General features: G+C 52.6%; 1 protein-coding gene across 2 annotated transcripts in view; it reads left to right on the top strand.

Annotated features, from left to right (window-relative positions):
• The window catches only part of RAB11FIP4 (RAB11 family interacting protein 4), a 102,774-nt gene that overhangs the window by 32,794 nt on the left and 51,579 nt on the right, over positions 1-18,401 (top strand). For both annotated transcript variants that reach the window (XM_054573160.1, XM_054573162.1), the window contains one exon: positions 278-366. In XM_054573160.1, coding sequence (XP_054429135.1) covers positions 278-366 — 89 coding nt within the window. Of the gene's footprint in view, positions 1-277; positions 367-18,401 lie in introns of those variants that run through there.

Raw genomic sequence — 18,401 nt, 5'->3', positions numbered from 1 at the left:
TTGCCCTCCGCATTTGGGAGTCTCCCCTCTGTGTGCTTCCTGTTGGGGTTAGTCCCAGCGGATGCACATCCGGAGGGTAAGGACCTGTCTCCGCTCCCTCCGCAGAGCCCTGGCCTGTCTTCTCCACAGCCCAGGTGTTCCCTCTCCATCTTGGAGTGGTCACCAGGCCTCCTGGAGGCTCAGGCTGTCTGCCTGCCTGTAGCCCTGAAGCAAAGTTGCCGAGCCGGGCTGAGGCTCTGACCCTCCACTGTCTGTCTGTCTGTCTGCCTGTCTGCAGGGTGTGAGGAGCTGCTGAAGGACGTGCTGTCCATGGAGAGTGTGGGGACGCTGCCCTGCGCCCCGGAGATCCCAGACTGTGTGGAGCAGGTAGGAGCGGCGGCCCCAGGCCCCGCCTCGCGCGGAGGGGCGGCGGCACCGCTCGCGGCCCACCTTGCCCCTCTTGGTCTTCTGGCCTTGGCTTCGCCTTTTTGGTGTCTGGGGGCCCCAGAGCCTCCTTTGAGGATCATTTGGCTTCAAAGTCGAGAAACAATTTTTGGAGCCAGAGTAGTGAAGCGCGCTGGGAAGCCACAGCAGAGAATGCAGGGGCTGGGGGTCCTCACGGAGCACCTCCACTGTCCCTCTGTGATACCAAGGAGGAACAGCCCAGAGAGGGAAGTGACAAGCTCACGGTTAACAGCGGACAAGACAACATTTTTTTCTTTTCTCCTGTGCCATAGCCTCCTGAGCCCACAGGTCCCTGTATGTTGTCTTTTTCCCCCCAGACAATAACCACCAGTTAATTCTTTGACACAACTGTTGTGTCCAGCAATTCAATTTGATGCTGACGCTAACTACCCGGAGTTCGTACAGACCTAGGTCCAGAACTCAGTCCCACGAGACCGCCGCACGCGGGGCAGCCACAGACGGGCCCCCCGGCTACCTGTACCTCTGCTGTCTGACTGCAAATGCAGGGTTCCCGCGACCCTCCTTGAGTTCACTAGAAAAACCCACAGAACTCAGGAAAATATGGTGTTTACTATTAAATGAGCTCAAAAAGTGTCAGGAGACTTTGGCTAGAAATAAATGATAAAGATTTTTTTCAAGGGTCTCTAGGGTTTGCAAACTGGAAATACTACTAGGCAATACTCAGAAGTGTTCTGAAGAAGAAAACAGAATGCTGAGAGTTCTTAGAGTAAAAGTTGCATTCTCGAGAAGAATTAGTCCTGCATTCTTGGCCTCTGGCGTGTTCCGAGATGACGATCCTCCACGTGGACTAGGTAAGGGATGTCAGGTGCTCTGGATATGTGAACATTCTTTCCTTAGTCCTTCGGGGGATAATCAGAGAGTTATCTGAAAGGTCTGACGTATATCCAGGCATTGAAGCAGGGCTGGAAAGTTCAAAAGTTTACGTTCCCAGGCTAGTTCAAACAAGAATAGAATCGTTTCATCGTATCTCAATCCACTTGATTTTTGTAATTTAGCAACTTGACTAAAGTGACTCCATTTTATTTCTTCACTCTTTTCCTCGTTGTCATTACGGATTTATTATAAAGGACAGAGCCTGGGAGCAGGTTTGCATGGCGCTGGGTGCGGGCAGGGCAGGGCGGGCTGGTGTGGGGGCGGGGGGCTGGCCTCCTGCCGGCACTCCTGCCGCGGCCCCAGCACAGCAGGGTGCCCGCCCACCTGACCGCTCTCTGAATCTTGGGTCTTCTTGTGCAAGAGTTTTTATAACCCAGTCTCCAGCAAGACAGCTGGCCTGTTTTTAAAGCAATATTGTTTTTCCAGAATACAAAATCTGGAGATTATAGAAAAGCAAAAGTCATGTCAGTTGAATTTCAGCAACCCCATTATTCCCCTCATTTCCTCTCTCTCAGGACGTTGCATGTGTATAGCTTTTCCCTTCTTTAGGTAAGAGCCCATCCCGAGTGGACTCTTTCCTGCCCTCTGGGTAGGTCTGGCCCTTACAGGTGGCCAGAGCCCAGCAAGATGGCAATTGCTCACCAGACACAGCGGGCGGCCTTGTTCGTGAGCGCCTGGTAGGGCAGCTTGGTTGGCCTGGGCTCTGTTCCTCACCATGGGGCTCCTGTGTGCTGGCAGGGACATGAGGGGGCACAGTTCAAAGGTCAGCCTGCTGGGCCGGCAGGTGCCTGTGGTGATGGATCCTGAACGCCTGGAGGCCCCAGGCCCCAGGATGTGAATGGATCCCCTTCCTGCCTCAGATTCCTGTAATGTTTGGCTCTGGGCTCCATTTGGCTAAAGGCCAGGAGGGGTGAGACCACAGCTATTCAGGTGTGGGTAGCAGAGGCAGCCAGCCTGGGACAGGTCCTAAGTCCCTGCTGTGCCCGGCCATGTCCCAGCTGTCCCCCAGCTGTCCCCTAGGGGTCAGCTTAAGACTGCTGAGATCACTGCTTTGGCTTCCCAGGTGCCACTAGGGGACAAAACTGCGCAGAGTTGTTTGGGGACTGTGCAAGGATGGCACGTGATGGGACAACAGTAGCATACCCACGGCCCCTCCTGCCCTCAGGGCGGGACAGGGGATCTCTGACGTCACTCACCACTGGATAAGGGTCGTAGGTAAGACAGTGAAATGCTTTAGTGTTGGCTGGTGGGAGACAGTTGCAGACCAGGCAGCCAGAGGGCACCGCTTCTCACAGCACATCCCACACCCCGGAACTGGTAGCGCCCATCTGCTTCTCGTTTTGATTTGTTGTGCTGTGTTTTGTTTAATCCTCACCAGAGGACATGCTTATGGATTTTAGAGAGAGGAGAAGGGAGGGAGAGAAAGGGGGAGAGAAACAACGATGTGAAAGAGAACCGTTGATTGGTTGCCTCTTGCACATGCTCTGACCTGAGACTGAACCCGCCACCTAGGCATGTGCCCTGACTGGGAATCAAACCTGCAATCTTTTGGTTTACAGAACAATGCCCAACCAACCTGCTTTTCATTTTTTGAAAAGCCTTTGTTCCCTCTTGCCTCGGAGACTTTGAACAAGTTGTCCTTCTCCTGGGTTGTCCTCTATGCACTGTTTCGGGGCTAACTTCAGCTCATTTAAGACTTACATAGGCACCTCCTCCTCCAGGAAGCCTCCCCTGGTTCCCTCTGCCCCAGCCTGCCTTCCAGCCTGGAGGAGGAGCTGCGCTGAGCTTCTGTGGCACCCAGTGCCCCGTATCACTGCCTTAGCCATACCTTCCAGGATGGCTCCTCATTCCCTGTGCAGTGACACCCTTTCACCCCATGATGGCAGGGCTCCGCACACCAAGCATATGGCCCGTAGTGAACATCTTTACCCATGCTCCATGAGCATTTCGCTTAAGTGTTTCAGGAGTAGAAATTTAGACATGGACTTGTATTAAATGGTATGCAGATTTTACTTTTTAAAAAATATTGTTTTAATAAATGTGGCCAACATTTCCTTCCAAAAAGATGGAACCAATTCATATGATCTAATAGTTCATGACAGTGCTCATTTCCTCACCCCTTCACCAACCCTAGAAGTTCTGTATCCGCCTATATGTCCCCCCTCCTGCCTTCTCCTCTCCCTTCTCCTGCTCACCATTCTCATGGGGGAAACTCATTCTCTCTTTCATTTGTGCTGCTGTTTACTAGAGAAGTAGGTGTTTCCTATGTTCCTGGTCCCTTTGAAGTTCTTCTGTGACTTGCCTATTTGGAGTCTTTGCCCATTTTCCACTGAGGTGTTTTTTGTTTGTTTATTTATTTTTTAATCCTCACCTGAGGATATTTTTATTGATTTTAGAGAGAGAGGAAGAGAGAGAGGCTCAGAGACACAATGACTTGAGAAATATCGATCAGTTGCCTCTTGTATGTGCCCCAACTGGGCATTGAACCTGAAACCTTCTGGTGTCCGGGACAATGCTTCAACCAAACGGAGCCACTCAGCCCAGGGCTCTCTTTTTCTTAATGATTTATACGAAACTATTTATGTCATTCTTTCTTTATTTTGCTCGGATTTGAATCTTGGTTTTAGTGTCTTATTGAACAGAATTTTAAAATTCTGAAGTAATCATTATCAATCTTTTTCTGTCATTTACATTTTATGTATTACTTTGTGCCTTCTCTACTTCAAGGCTGTACACTTATTCTCCTATGTATATTTTTTTAAGTGCTTTTAGACAAAAGGTGTTTATGCTGAGCTCTTTGATCCACCTGGGGCATACTTTTTGTTTTGGTGAGCATACTTGCTGGCATTGTTATTTTCCACATGTTGCCGGCTGTTCAAGTTCCTACTGTGGAATAGTCCCTCTTTCCCCACTCATTTGAAATTTTACCCCTTATTCGTATGCTAATCTCCTTAGAAACATGGGTCTCTTTCTGGACTCTGGTATGTTATATTGATCTATTTCTCAACCGACTTCTAATTCCAAACCACGGTTTCAGTTACTCTTGCTTTATAATTTGGTATCTGATAGAGAAAGCCTTCTTCATCATATTTTATTTAATTTTTTTTGTTGTTATTCCTACATATTTTCTCTTCCAGAATAGTCTTTTTGGTCAAATTCAATTAAAAATCCTGCCAGAGATTTTGTTCAAAATTTGTACATCAGTGGAAGGACATTGGTTTCTTTATAATAAATATTGAGTACTCTCATCAAGGAACACAGTGTATCTCTTTATTTATTCTGGCCTTCGTTTATGCCCTTCAGGAAAGTCTTATGATTTTCTCAAACAGGTTATACACATATCTTTTTTTTTTTTTTTAGCAAAGTGGTTTTTTTAATTATTGATTGGGGGGGTACCGATTTGTCATTCGCTTCCTTATGCATTCATTACTTGATTCTTGTATGTGGGGCAATGCTCTAACCAACTGAGGGACCTGGCCAGGGCATCAGATAGGTTCTGCACATTTCTTCGTACGGCGACTGTATTTTTTAGAGTTGCCATTGCTGTTATGTGTGGGATTTTTTGCTGTGATATTTTCTAATGGCTTATGGCTCAGTGTATAGGACAAATTTTCATTTTTGGTGTTGATCTTGCCATGACAACCTTACTAACTCCCTTATTAGTTCTAATGGTTCATTCATGAACTATTTTCCAACTCACTTAATCTATATAACAAAGTAGCTGTATTATTTTTCTGCATAAATTTAAATGGCTATGTAATATTTCATCACATGAAGACAAATTTTCTTTGCCAGTTCCTTATTGTTGGGCGTATCCATTTTTTAACCTACTTTTGGCTATTAACAAAACAGTGTAATACTTATAGCTAAATCATTCTCCACAGCAGCAATCATTGCTTTAGAATAAGTCAGAGGTTGGCAAATTACAGCTTCATGGGCTAAATCTAGTAGCCTGTTTTTGTAAATAAAGTTTTATTAGAACACAGCCACACACCTTTGCTCACCTCTTGACCGCGGCTGCAGCCACAGGACAGTTGGCAGAGCTGAGGGACTGCCACACGGCCTAATGGCTGGCACAACCTAAGATACCCAGTATTTTCTATCTGCCCTTCACAGACAAAGTCTTCCAGCTTTTGAGATAAATTCTGATAGGTGGAAACTGCTCTATCCAAAAGGTGCAAATCTTAAAATTTTCTAACACATCTGCCAAATTTCCTCCCTGAAGAGTTTTCTCAGTTTCTCTCCCGTCAGGATTTTTTCAGAATTCTGCTCCCGTTTTGATACTGGGTGTTACTGATTTCTCAAACCTTTCTAATTCGAGAGGTCAAAATTAAAATTGCCCTTTGGAGTTCTAACACGGCTGAACTTCGTAAATTATGTTTGTTGGTCATTAGGTGTTCTTTCTTCACGAATTGCCTGGCCACATTCTCCACCCTGGTTTTCATGGGCGTGTTCATTCTCATTGATTTATAAGAACTAGAAATATTAACTTTTTGATACACATCACACATATTTTTTCAGCTTGTCATGTATTTTTAACTTTGTTATGACAGCAAATTAAAAATCGTTTTCTAGCCAACTCACAAGTCTTTTCTGTTATGTCTTCAGCCTTTGGTCGAATGCTTAAGAAAGGCTTTCCCATCCAAAACCGTGAAACAGTTCTATTTTCTTGGTTTTGGTTTTTGTTTTTGTTCTGTATTCAGTGTTTAGGTTTAAAGCTTTGATCCATGAACTGAACCCCGATGCCCAGAGTGAAGCGGGGATCCAGTTCTCCTTTTCTCCCATCAGCCCCCTGAGCGCCCCTCCCACTGGCCTCCCCGCACGGGCCCAGGAGCGCCCTGCAAGGCTGGGCGGCAGCGGCGGCCCCCTCCCCCCGCACCGCCCGCGGCAGAACAAATGGGGCTTGCCAGACCGGACTTCAGCCTGAGTCCAAACGGACTCTTCTGCTCCTGCTCCGAAGGTGCTTTTGCCAAACCCCAGTCTTGCCAGAACACTTTTTAAAAATCTACCCCTGCGCTTCTCTCTAGAACTGGTCCTGGGCCGCTTACGGCCTGGGGCTCCGAGTCCACCCCCGCTTAATTTCATGAATCCCGAAGCAATCTTTTCTAAAACCACTTGTGACAACGGGACTTTTAAATTCTAAAAATACTTCCTCTGCCGAACAGGGCTCTAATTCAGGGCTGGTGGCTGGTGGCGCTGTGGGCGGAGGCCGGAGGCCGCAGGCCTGGCTGGCGAGGGGAGCGGGAGGGTGCTAAGCTTTCTTAGCTCTGGGAGGGGCCTATTTGACCCGTTCTGCCTCTATGTGGCCCCAGCATTTTTGCTGTGTTCCACAACACCTTCCTGCAAAAGGAAGACAATTTACTTATCCCAGACCTCGGGGTTTCTGTAAGAATAAAACCATCCTCCAGGTGCCTCTTTGAGGGGTAACTGAACCCCGATTAAAGTAAAGGTGGCTGGAGCAGAAACAGAACAGGTGTTCTAGCTCCTTTTGTTGGTTCCTGAACCCTGGTCTGCCCTGGACCGTGTCTTTAATCCCTCTCCTCCTGTCTCTAACCATCTAACCATCCCTACCCTAAGGAGGCCGGGCTGAGCCAGTAGAATTTTGCCTCCCTGAGTTAGAACTTCGGAGATTTTAGAGAGTGGCCACTTCTAGCCCATCTTTTTAAAGAGAAGCAGAAGGGAAAATGTTTGGTTTTTATTACCCTGTAGGATGTTAACCAACTTTGTGTCTAACTTTGGAATCTTATTTCAGCATTCTTTCTTTCATTGACTCTTCATTCTTTGATCTCTCCATTTCTCCTCTGAAGCAGCTATTCCAACGTGCTGGTTCCCTCAATAATGAATTAAGTAAATTGTGACACAGGTAACTGGGAGAACACACACACACACACACACACACACACACCCACATCAGGACAGATGCTCGTTCTCAGAAACAGCACAGTCTAAACTGGTGGTTCTCAACTCTGGCTACACATTGGAATCGTTTGGGAGCTTTAAAAAATACCGATGCCCAGGTCCCACCTCCCAGAGATTCTAATTTAGTTAGTCTGGGGAGAGGCCCATCCCTCTATTTTGAAAAATGCCCCAGGTTATTCTAACGCACACCCGAAGTTGAAAACCGAGCATCTAAACCAGGAGCTCTCAGACTCTGCTGCACATGAGAATCACCCAGAAGCTTTTAAGCATCTGGATGCCCAGGCTACACCTCAGGCCAGTTAACCCAGAGCCTCTAAGGTGGGACCCATGTATCAGCATTTTTCAGAGTTCCTGGGTGATCCCGTGAAGCAATGACTCTCATACGATGTCCCAGGCCCTGGCCAGTTCACATCAGCCCTTGTTTCCCTGAGGGTGGAATGCAGAGGCCTGGGTCGGGGAGCTCTTACACGCAGAAGGTGACCCCTGTCTGGCACAGCTCCGCGAATGCTGGCTGCCCTGCTCACAGGGCCCCAGAAGCATCCTCTGGGCGGTGTGGTTTGGGACTGCGGGGCACTGGCCGGAGGTGTCCGTCCCTGTAGAACCTGGCCGCTTGGGCGCCCAGGCCCCGGGGAGGGAGCATCCCCAGAGCCCAGCGGGCCACGGCTTTGCTTTCCCAGAGGGAGGCCCCGCACAGCGCCACAGGGACTCGGGCTGGCAGCGCTGGGCGCTCCGTGTGTTGGAACCTAAACAGGAACCTCATGATGGAGGAGCTGCTCATCTGCCCCGACTGAGAGCACTGGTTCCTGCCACAGAAGGTGCGAGAAAGGAGGGGAGCCCACATTGATTTATCAAAGCCCTGCACATTTACTTTTCCTCCAGCTTTTTATTTATTTCGGCTTTCAGGAAAGTTGTAGAAGTACAGTGGATACCCATGTATCTGGCACCCTAGATTCACCAATTGTTAGCAAGTTGTTAATTTGCTTTCTCTGTGTATATGTGTGTTTATACATACATATTTTTTCTTTCCTTTTTCTTTTTCTTTTTTTCTTTCCTTTTTTTTTTCTTTTTTTTTTTTGCTGGCCCATTTGAAAGTTAGCTGCAAACATCATGACACTTTATTCTTAAATAAATACTTGGCCATTCTTAAGAGCGGGGCTCTCCTCCTATGTGACCACAACACAGTTATCGTTTGTGGGAAATTTAACATTGACTCAATAGATTATCTAATATAAACTCCATATGTAAGTTTTCCATTATTTTTAGAGCTTTTCTTTTTGATCTCGGATCCAGTCCAAGGGTCACATGTTATGTGTAGTTGTCATGTCTCAGCCATTTTTTTTTTGCACCGTTAATAACATGGACATTTTTTATGAATTCAAGCCCGTTGCTCCAGAGAATGCCCCTCAGTTTAGATTTGCTGGTGTTGGTTGTCTCGGCCTCTGGGGCAGTGCAATTTAAATCCGAATTGGGAGGAGGGGCCCCAGAGGGGAGTTCTACGCTGGCCCCTCCACTCCTGTCCATGGTTCCCACCACTCCGGCCTTAGTTTCCCCAGCCGCAGAGCAGCCAGCAAACAGGGTGTGAAGGAGATGCGGGATCACTACGGGCAGAAGGGCTTTGTCTGTGTGGGGCAGGGTCCGCTCCTTGGCACCGGTCCCCAGAAGCGGGAGGAGGCAGCAGGCCTCAGTCCTCGCTGGCTCCAAGAACATGCTGTGGGCCGCGCGGGTGTCTGAGCGATGTACAGTGAGCCCCGGCGCCTGGGAACAGCACCAGGAGCCGTGAGTCCATGTTCCACGGCCATAGCCGCATCATCCTCTCAAATCTTTGCACATCTGCCCTCGCATCCTTCAAGTTTCAACACAAGTGTCACCTCCTCAGAGAAGCCTTTTCCTGACCGCCCACCCATCTCAAGGCGTCCCTCCATTCCCCGTCCCCGTCACTGTCACTACACCCTGCTCCTTTCCTTCGGAGCATACGGAGCCTTAATTGTCTGGGTGTGTCTTGTCTGTCCCTGCACTGGACTGTAACTCTGTGGGTCAAGGACTTTGCCTGCCTCTTTCACTGCTGTCCCTCCGCACCCAGCACTGTGCTTGACATGGAGACGCTGTCGGGCATATTTGCTGCCCAAGTGGGTGGATGCATCTCAGCTGTGGAAGGCCAGCTCTGCCAGGGAGGGATGGGCAGGTTTTCTCCTACCTGGAGCAGATGGGGGACCTCCCCCTCAAAGAGTGTAAGAATCACACTCTGACTCAGTGATTCCGGGGGCGCAGGAAGGAGCTGGGAGGGAGGCGACTGGTGGCTCTGACTCTGCCCCTGGGCCCTCCCACCTGCATGCGGTATGAATCCCTCAGGAGCTTCCCAGGTGCGGACTGTGACTCAGCAGGTCTACGGCCAGCCTGATTCTGCGTTTCCTGCAGGCTCCCAGGGGCGGGGGGCGGCGGGGGGGGAGGACCCTGCTGGTCAGGGGCCACACTAGCAGAGCTTTCAGTGACTGTGGGTCCTGCCCCCAGCCTCACCCGTATACCAAATGCCACCTGCCACCAGAAGACGTAGAAAGAGCTTGAGGCTCCCTTCGTGGCCTCCTCCCCCTCCCCCTGCCCTCCACCAGCGAGTGTTGTTTCTAGCAGTGGCTGTCACCTCCCCGGGTGGTGAGGCTTGCCAGGTTTCTGTCTCCACATTTCTGCTACTGTGACAGACAGCACAGATTCCCCGCCAGGAACTTGCTCAGCCGCTTGCTTCTTTCTCTGCTCTGTTTTCCCTCCACACGCCTTTCGGGAAGGCAGACTCCTGGGGATATGGTGTCTGCCAGACGACATCGGGCCCCCGGCGCCCCTCCCCCTGCCCCCAGTGCCGGAGGGGACAGCTGACCTGGCTGGGGACCAGCATTGCCATCCACACCTGGAAGCCGAGGGGTTTCCAAGCTCTGGTTTAGGGAGTGGGCACGCACACACGTTGCCTGACCGGCCCTAGAGGCAGGGGTTCATGTAAGCGTGGGAAGCGCATGAGCTTCCAGGGTTCAGGGTCCTGGGTTTGAATCCTGACTCTTTCATTTACTAGTGAGCCATCCTTTGCAAATTACTTAACCTCTCCAAGGCTCAGTGTCTTCCCTTGCTAAATGGAGGCTGTAACTGGTGTCTTCCTCTCAGGGTTACTGTAAAAATGAAAAATGAGAAGGTATGGAAAGCACCCAGTACAGTGCCTAGAAAATGCTGGAATCTCTCAAATCACAATGCATAGATTGTGAGACGTATCAAGTAGATTGAGTGAATGCCTTTCTCCCCCAAAGTCACTGACAAGGTGCTGATAAGCGATGCCTGGGTCCCAGGCCTCCGTCCGCACCTGCCTCCCCTAACCCGCCTGCTGCGCCGGCACAGCGAGGGGGTTCAGCCCCTGGGCCATTCCCAAGACCTGGGCCCACCCCGTGCCAGACCATCCTCCAGGGGAGGGCGGGCCTGAGCACAGGCCTGCCTGCTGGGCCTCCGGGGAATGCTCCCGTGTTTTATGGGAGATAAACAGCCATCCCGCTCACGGCTGCATTCCTGCCGAGAAAAGAAAAATAGCTGAGAGTAACAGAAGACACAGCGTAAGGTCCGATTCTGGAGGTGGAACTCTGTATGGGGGTCCCAGGCAAGTTGTCCATTCTCCCCAGGCCTCTTCGCTGATCAGCACAGAACAAGCCTCAGTGCCTTGCTAGCCCTTTTTGTACACACTCGCTGTATCCACTTGGGCAAAGGGGGGGCTCTTTGGACCACTGGGGCTTGGAAGCTGAGCATCCTCTCAGAATCCACTTAAGAGCATCTACCTTCACCCCACACAGCCTGGTCTTCTTCCTGCACTGTGGGACTCAACATCCTCGCTGTCCTCAAGGCATTTTTACCCAGGCTGAAAGGACCCCTGAGACGTGTGGGAAGCCCAGAACCCAGTCGGGCCATGGCAGGACCTTTCTGAGCTGCGGTGAACGTAACTGACACCGGAGGCCGGTGCCCCTCCGTCCCAAAAGTCCCGGCAGGAGCTCAGGTAGATACGACATGGGAGAAAGTCGTTCTGAGGACATGCTAGCCCGCATGCCTTCAGATTCTCCGTTCCTGGTGTCGCCTTCCATGTCAGAAGGCACTGTTTCATTTTGCCTTCTCGCAAACCCTCTCCATGGACGTACATTTTGTTTTTATTCCCTTGCCTCAGTGTAAGGCAACCTTAAACTGAATATTTGAACTTTTATTTTTTTTAATTAATTGCTCTGGCCGGGGGGACACGGAGAGAGAAAGAAAAACATTGATTTGTTGATCTTGTTATTTATCCATTCATTGGTTGCTTCTTATATGTGCCCTGACCAGGGATCGAACCCACAATCTTGGCGTATTGGGATGATGCTCTAACCAACTGAGCTACCTGGCCAGGGCAGAATGTTTCAACTTTCTTGAAATTGCTACTTGAAATCTTATTCTACTTGTTGTCTTGTACACTTTGATCCATTACATTATTTTTAGGGTTTTTGCATCCAAACAAAGGTCCTTCCTGGTGAAGTTATATCCTTTTCTCATCAGATAAGAAGTGTAGGATAACTACTCCTTTTTTGTCTCGGGACTTAGAAAACTTAGTGCCAATGTCATCAATTTAGTTTTTGACTCTTTTTTCTGTGTGCGGTTTTTAAAATTTTATCAGTTCTACTCTGAATGTCTTACTGTAAATAATTTTACAGATGTCAGCAGCGATAACCAAACCGAGTTTGGATAGTAAGGAGGGGCTATTTGAAAGGATTATTCCAAGGAAGGGAAGGAACTGTTGAAGTGGGAGGAGGGGCCACCGCAGGAGGGACAGAGCTCTGATGGAAGATCTTCAAGCTTCTCAAGGGTTAGGCGAAGGGGGGTTTCTTTATGGGGACAAGTAGACAAGGCTCGGAAGAGCGGGTGTGGGTGGTGTGGTCCCTGGAAGAAATCAGAGACCGCGTTACCCTGAGGCCGGCCTCTGCTCGGAGGGCAGCTCCTGAGGGGCTGAATGTGGCGCAGGCAAGGTTCGCAGACCCGAGGGGCGAAGAAAATTGGTGAATGAGCATTTTGTTCTGGGAACACAGGAAGAGTGGGAATTTGCAGGGTGGAAGGTGGCGGTTCCTAGGTATCCCTTTGTCTAGACTGCGCCCCCCCCCTGGGCAGGGAGCAGCCTCATCAACCCCTCTGCCCAGCCCAGCCCTGGGCCCCAGGGAGCACTCGGTCGGCGTTTGATGACTGGATGAATGAGGGCCTTCTTGGAGTCAGGAGCTCGCCTTCCTGGGAGGTCCAGGAACAAGCAGGCTGGCCTCCCACCCCTCCCTGAGGGGCCTTGGCTTCTGACTGTGACCTTCACCCCCACCTTCAGGAGCTTCTAGCTCCTCCCTTCCCTGAGAAGGTGCCCAGCTCCCAGCCTTCCCCACCACCACCTTCTCTGAGGGGTCCTAGCAACCCCCTCCTCCCAAGGTGGCGTTCAGCTCCAGGCAGCTCGGCTGGTTCCTGCTCCCACCCCAGTGTGACTTTCAGGGGTTGGGACAGGCTGGAGGAGAGGGTGGGAAGGCAGGGGAGGGGCCACCCTTCAGTCCCTCAGGGCTGAGGACAGACCCAGAGGGAGCATCGGGGCTGCACCCTGGGGCTGGGCGTGGGCAGGGCAGGACCTCCTCCTTCCAGTTTGCCAGGCCTGACCTCCCGCAGGTGACCCAAGTGACCAACCACACCCTTCCTGCTGCTTGGACCCTCTCTCTCCACTTGTCTCTTCCTCCATTTTCTATGCCTGCTCCCTCCCTCTGTCTCTGTCTCTGTCTTTCTGTGTCTCTATATGTGTGTCTCTCTTTGCCTGTGTCCCTGACTCCATCTCTGTGCCTGTTTATCCTGTCTTTGTCCCTCGCTCCCTCTCCCCTTGCCTTTCTCTTGTCCCTCTCCCTCCCTCCTCCCTCTGGCCTGCTGGCATCTCCGGTCTCAGCCACGGAGGCCTTCCAGGTGGACACAGGGGTCAGCCGGAGCTAGGCACAGGGCTGGGTGGGGACCGATGCAATGTCAGCCCTGTGCAGGCCCTGTCCTTGTCTAATCACTATCCCCCTCCTATCTTGCCTACTTAGACTAACCCCACCAGGAGGTACTATTATACCCATTTTACTGATGAGAGAGCTGAGGCTCAGACAGCAATTAAGTCCAATATCTCAGGACTACAGAGGCAGAGCCTGGATTTTAATCTGCACCTGACGCCAGGCACCTCTGATCGCCATGTCTGGGTCCATGTTTCCTGAGGCTTCTTGGGTTCCCAGGCCTCTCCTCATTCCCCTGACCCCAGAAGCCTGGGAGAAAGGACCAGAGGACTCATTTGCCCCAAGGGGTTTGCCCTGCTTCAAAGACGGCTTATCAGAGCACCTGCATTGCTCGAGGACAAGCTTTTGCCCAGAGGAAGGAGCCGGTGAGTCCTGGACCAGGACCAGGAAGCAGAAGCCCCCCTGACCACTCCTACCAGCTTTCATAACCCTGGACATGGGCAACTGAACTGGAAAAGCCAGCATTCGTGCTGCCTGTCACCTACCAGACCCCATAAGCAGAGGCAGGGACTGAATCTCTGCGGGTGCTCTGTTCAGATGGTCGGCGACCTGAGAAGACAGCCAGTTTGGACCCTAGCAGACCGTCTTAAATTCCATTTTAAACTGACCCTTTTTATAAAGAGAAGAAAAATGTAGGTAAAAGGGTAGGAATTCAAGGGAGAAAAGTGTAGGTAAGGGATTTGGAATTCAGGAAAGAGGTTAATCAGATAAGAGCTGAAGTCTAGCAATTTCCCTAAAATCCTTTCATCTGCTGACACTGACGATTTTCTTTATCAGTGTCCCGGGCGGCAGACTGTCTCTCCTGGGGACACAGGGGCTCGGAGGCCGCCTTGGTTGCTCACGGTCCCTTCTGGAGCACAAAGGTCCATCACATGTGGTGTCCTGGAGTCAGAGGGGACGGCACCTGCAGTTCCTGAAACAATAGCTCCTCACATGCATTAACCACTAGGCTATTAACTATTACATTAAACTAAACTGTTCCAACTCTTGAGTCCCCCGTCACAATGACCTGGACATAGGGAGGGTCCTAAAGCCAAAGCCTTCGGGTCGGGTGGTGGAGACAGGTGGCCGAGAGCCCCCCAGTGGGGGGCTGTGCGGGTGGTTAAAAGGCCTTCCTCAGAAAGGGGGTCCTCTGCGAGGGAGCCTGGGAAATGCATCAAGGAAAGAGGAGCCAGGTCTTGGCTGCGGGACTTCTGGGAGCCTGCGCCCCTCTGGGACCCCCAGGCAGCAGGTGGAGGCAGTTTGCTGGCCTTCTTTGCTCTCGGGAAACCTTCTCGCACCAGCACCTTTGTCACAGAAACACAGACTGACTGGTTCTTTGGGTAGCCCAGGGCGTGAAACGTGTATGCGGCACGGCTGCCCCTCTGTCCCCAGAGGAAGCAGTGCGGCCCTGTGATAACATTGTGGGGTTTGGGCAACAGCTATTACACAAGGATGAAAAGGATGTGGCTACATACGCAGTCCTGTGAGTCCAGTCCCTTTCCCCACCAGCCAGGGTCGTCGTGCTCCGCGGCTTTGGGGGGCGCCATCCTTGCCGTGCTCTGTCGGGGCGGCTCCTCCGGGAGCTGCGCGGCGTGTGGCCTGTGCGACCGAGCAGGGCACTCCTGCCTCAGCCCTTATCATTGTTGTCTGACTTTTGCAACAGCCTCTCTGTTGACTTCCTGTCCAGTCCACCCCTGCAGCCTTCCTGTGGGTCAAGTCTCCAGTCCTCCCTCCAGGTCCCCTCCCGCCTCGGCCCGATGCCAGAGCAGCCGGCCGGCGCCCTCCAGCTATGCAGGCGCCCTGGAGTGGGGTCCTGCCTCGAAGATGCACGGGCTCTGTGGTCTTGGACAAATCACTTAACCTCTTTGGGGCCAATGCCCTTATTTGCAAAATGAGGATAAAATATCCGTCAGGTTGCAGTTTTCTTTATCTCTAGACACTGAGCTTCAGGAGGCCAGAGGCCCCCTCTTATTCCTCTCTGTCCCTCAGGGTCCGGCAAACACTTGGTCTTGGGGAATGCTTATTAAATATTCACTCTGTCACTTCATCACTTTAACCAGAACCGTTCTGTAGCTTCTGTTACGCTTGATCGGTTCGCCCAGGATCTCCCCAACACAGCCTGCCCTTCCTACTCCTAGGCCTTCGCCTAGGTTCTCTCTCCCAGAATTCCCGTCCGCAGCACTGATCATTTTGGGGACCACTCTGCTGCCACCAGGGAGCCTTTCCCCGCCCTCCCCCCCGAACCAGAAGCAGCCTCCTCCTTCCACACCAACCCCTCCAAAATGGCCTTGATACTTCTGCCCGATGCGGGGAGGGATGGGGGGTCATTTGTGTCCCTGTGGGGCATCTCTGTTGTTCTCTAGGTGGGGTGGGGGGGTTGTCACTTTGCTGCACCCTCTTGGAGTTCCCAGAGCCCACGTGGTGCCAGGTGCGGTACAGAGCTCAGGACAGGACACAGAGTGGACTGGAAATTGGTGGCGGGCACAGTGCTCCTCCCCACCTTCCGGTCCCGCGCAGCCCTCTCAGGCGCCCTCCAAGAAGGGAGGCAACCTGGCGCGGGAGGGTTGGCGGGCCGCCTTTCCAGGCGCAGGCCCAGGCTGGGCTGGGACAGGCTGGCCGGCTAATGCTGGCTTGGGGTCCATTGAAAAAGTAGTCTTTGGGTCTGGTGGAGGAGTAAGCACACCAGAGACTCGTGTTTGGTGTCTTGGCGCACTGGGCTCTCTGTTGTTTACCAAAAGGCGGGGAGGGGCATTTCAAATGCCTAACTCGGGGCCCTGGGCTGCTCCCCGTGGGAGGAGGCGTTGGGGCCTCACGCAGAGTGCAGACTCCGGAGCACGGCGGCCGGCCCGAATCACGGCTCGGCCCCTGCCTGGTGAGACTCGGGGCAAACGGTCCGCCTCCCCGAACCAAGTGTCCAGTCTGTGGAACGGACCTGATCCTGGAGCCCTGCTCGGGCTCCCGAGGACCCAGGGACGTGAAGTAGGAGCCCCGGGGCAGCCATTAGGATGAGTTGGAGACAGACAGGGAGACAGGTCTAGAAATGTTGACGCCTGTAAGTATTACTAGTTGCTTCTATTTTCCGGCAAAGAACCACCTATTTCTTGGACCTCTTCATTTTCTCTCTCCTTCCATGACTCGTGTAGCAGGTGGCTTTCTCTCTGGGAATATCTTTTTTTACAGAAACAAAACTGTTTGTGTTTTTTTTTTAAATCACTTCATAGGAGTTATCACACATGACTAATAAAGAACAATACTGCTGTAAACCCTGGCTCGGTCACGTGCTGAGCCCCCAACCACCCAGAGCTCCCCACCTATATCCCTTTCACCCATGGCCCCCCTCCCAACACCCCTACACACCCCTACTGCCATGGACCCCCGTCATCCATGGGCACTCACCTCCCTTGGACCCCTGCCCACTGCGCCCCATGCCTCACGGCTCCCCCACCAACCTCACAGCCCCGCCGCCCCGCCTGGCTGATAAATGCCCTAAAGCCATTTGTCAGGGAGGACCCAGGACACAGGTGGGGCAGAAAAGCCCCTCCCCACACGTAAGCCTGCGCCTGGGCCTGGCCTTTGACTCAGATCACACCTGCATCCTGTTCGCATCTCCATCCTCCCCACAGACCCTCAGCCCGTCCCTAAAGTACAGGGAAAGGGCCCCCACAAGGTTACCAAGCCCGGCTGTAAGCCAGTGGCCAAACAGAAATAAGTGGGTGCGGGACTCCTCAGAGGTTAGCAGGCTCATGTCCCTCGGGGTGGGCAGAGAGGGAGGTGAGACGGCAGGGGACGCTTCTTCCCCGCAAGGGCACCTGTGGGAAAGCACTCTCGGCCCTCCCCGTCCAGAGTGCGGACAGCGGCTGTCGCCCGCCCGGGAGCTTATTAGAACTGCAGGGTCTGAGGCTGGGCCAGACTTACTGAATCCGAACCTGCACTTGAACAAGGCCCTGGGAGGCTCATTCACACGCTCATTAAAGCCTGAGCCACACTCTTGCAAGTCCCTGGGTCTCCACCTGGTGGCACGTTGGAATCACCCTGTGAACTTCGGAAACCCTGATGTCGCACACCCAGGGGTCGCACGCGCAGATCCAGAGTTAACTGGTGTAATGTTCGGCCTGGACATGGAGAGTTTTAAAAGCTGCTCTGGGGATTTTGACAGCAGAGAGGTTTGGGAATCACCGCTCTGCCTCAGCACGGGCCCGATAAGGCGGCCGCTGACCGGCGCACTGAAGGCCAGACGCAGACCAGGAGTATCTACTCGGAAATGTGCAGCGAGGCATTGAAGGCCTTGGAACTGCCCCAGGGAGGAACAGGGACAATAAGGCACTGTCCCAAGGTCTCAGTGGCTGGCAGCAAAGCCCAACCCAGGACTTAGTTTCCTGACATCAACTCCCAGGCTTAGTCACTCCCTCCACACCATCCCCTTGAAAATCCTCCTTCAAGGACCTACGCCCGGCCCTGGTCCTCACACCGAAACGCTGGTGGGTCTCAGTCAGTTTGCCTCCTCTGCTCTGACCTCGCTGGCTGTTGCCTCAGGACCCCTGCACACTGGCCGGGAAGCCAGTAAAGAAGAATCCACCCAAGCCTGGGAGTGTCGACACATTGTAACCACTGAGCTTTGCCCCATTCTCTGATGAACACCCGGCTGGAGGCAGCTCCATTCCTCCGTGAGCCAGGCACTCCAGGCAGCCTGCTCCAAGCCCCAGCCCTGCCGCTGTCAGCTGTGCAGCCTCCCGCTGACTTGCGGCCTCTCTGGGCCTCAGTTCCCTTAGCCGTAACCTGGGCACAACAGCACCCCCCACTGCAGGTCGGTGTGCAGACTGAGTGAGCCCCGAGCAGGGCCGGGCACGTGGTGGGCCCTGGATCAGGGCAGGGGCTGCTGGGGGCGTTCAGCATCGCGAAACAGGGACACAGGAAGCCTGGGGTTCTCGGTGGGCCCAGGCACCTCAGGCCCCTGCAGCAGGAACATCTTGCGCCTCCCTGGCCAGAGGCAGCCAGCATGTACCTCTCTCGCCTGCCAGACGCACAGGCTCAGTGTAGTTCTGTGTGTGTGCGTGTTTCGTGACTGTGAGGAGACCCGCCTGTCACTTTGGGGACTCCCTAGCCTTCCTGGGCTGA

The sequence above is a fragment of the Pteronotus mesoamericanus genome, unplaced genomic scaffold (assembly GCF_021234165.1).
Source record: "Pteronotus mesoamericanus isolate MK-2021 breed Mesoamerican mustached bat unplaced genomic scaffold, CSHL_Meso_final contig_246, whole genome shotgun sequence".
In the NCBI taxonomy this organism is placed as follows: domain Eukaryota; kingdom Metazoa; phylum Chordata; class Mammalia; order Chiroptera; family Mormoopidae; genus Pteronotus; species Pteronotus mesoamericanus.
Note: the sequence above shows the minus strand (reverse complement) of the source record. Positions and strands in the feature narration are given on the sequence as shown.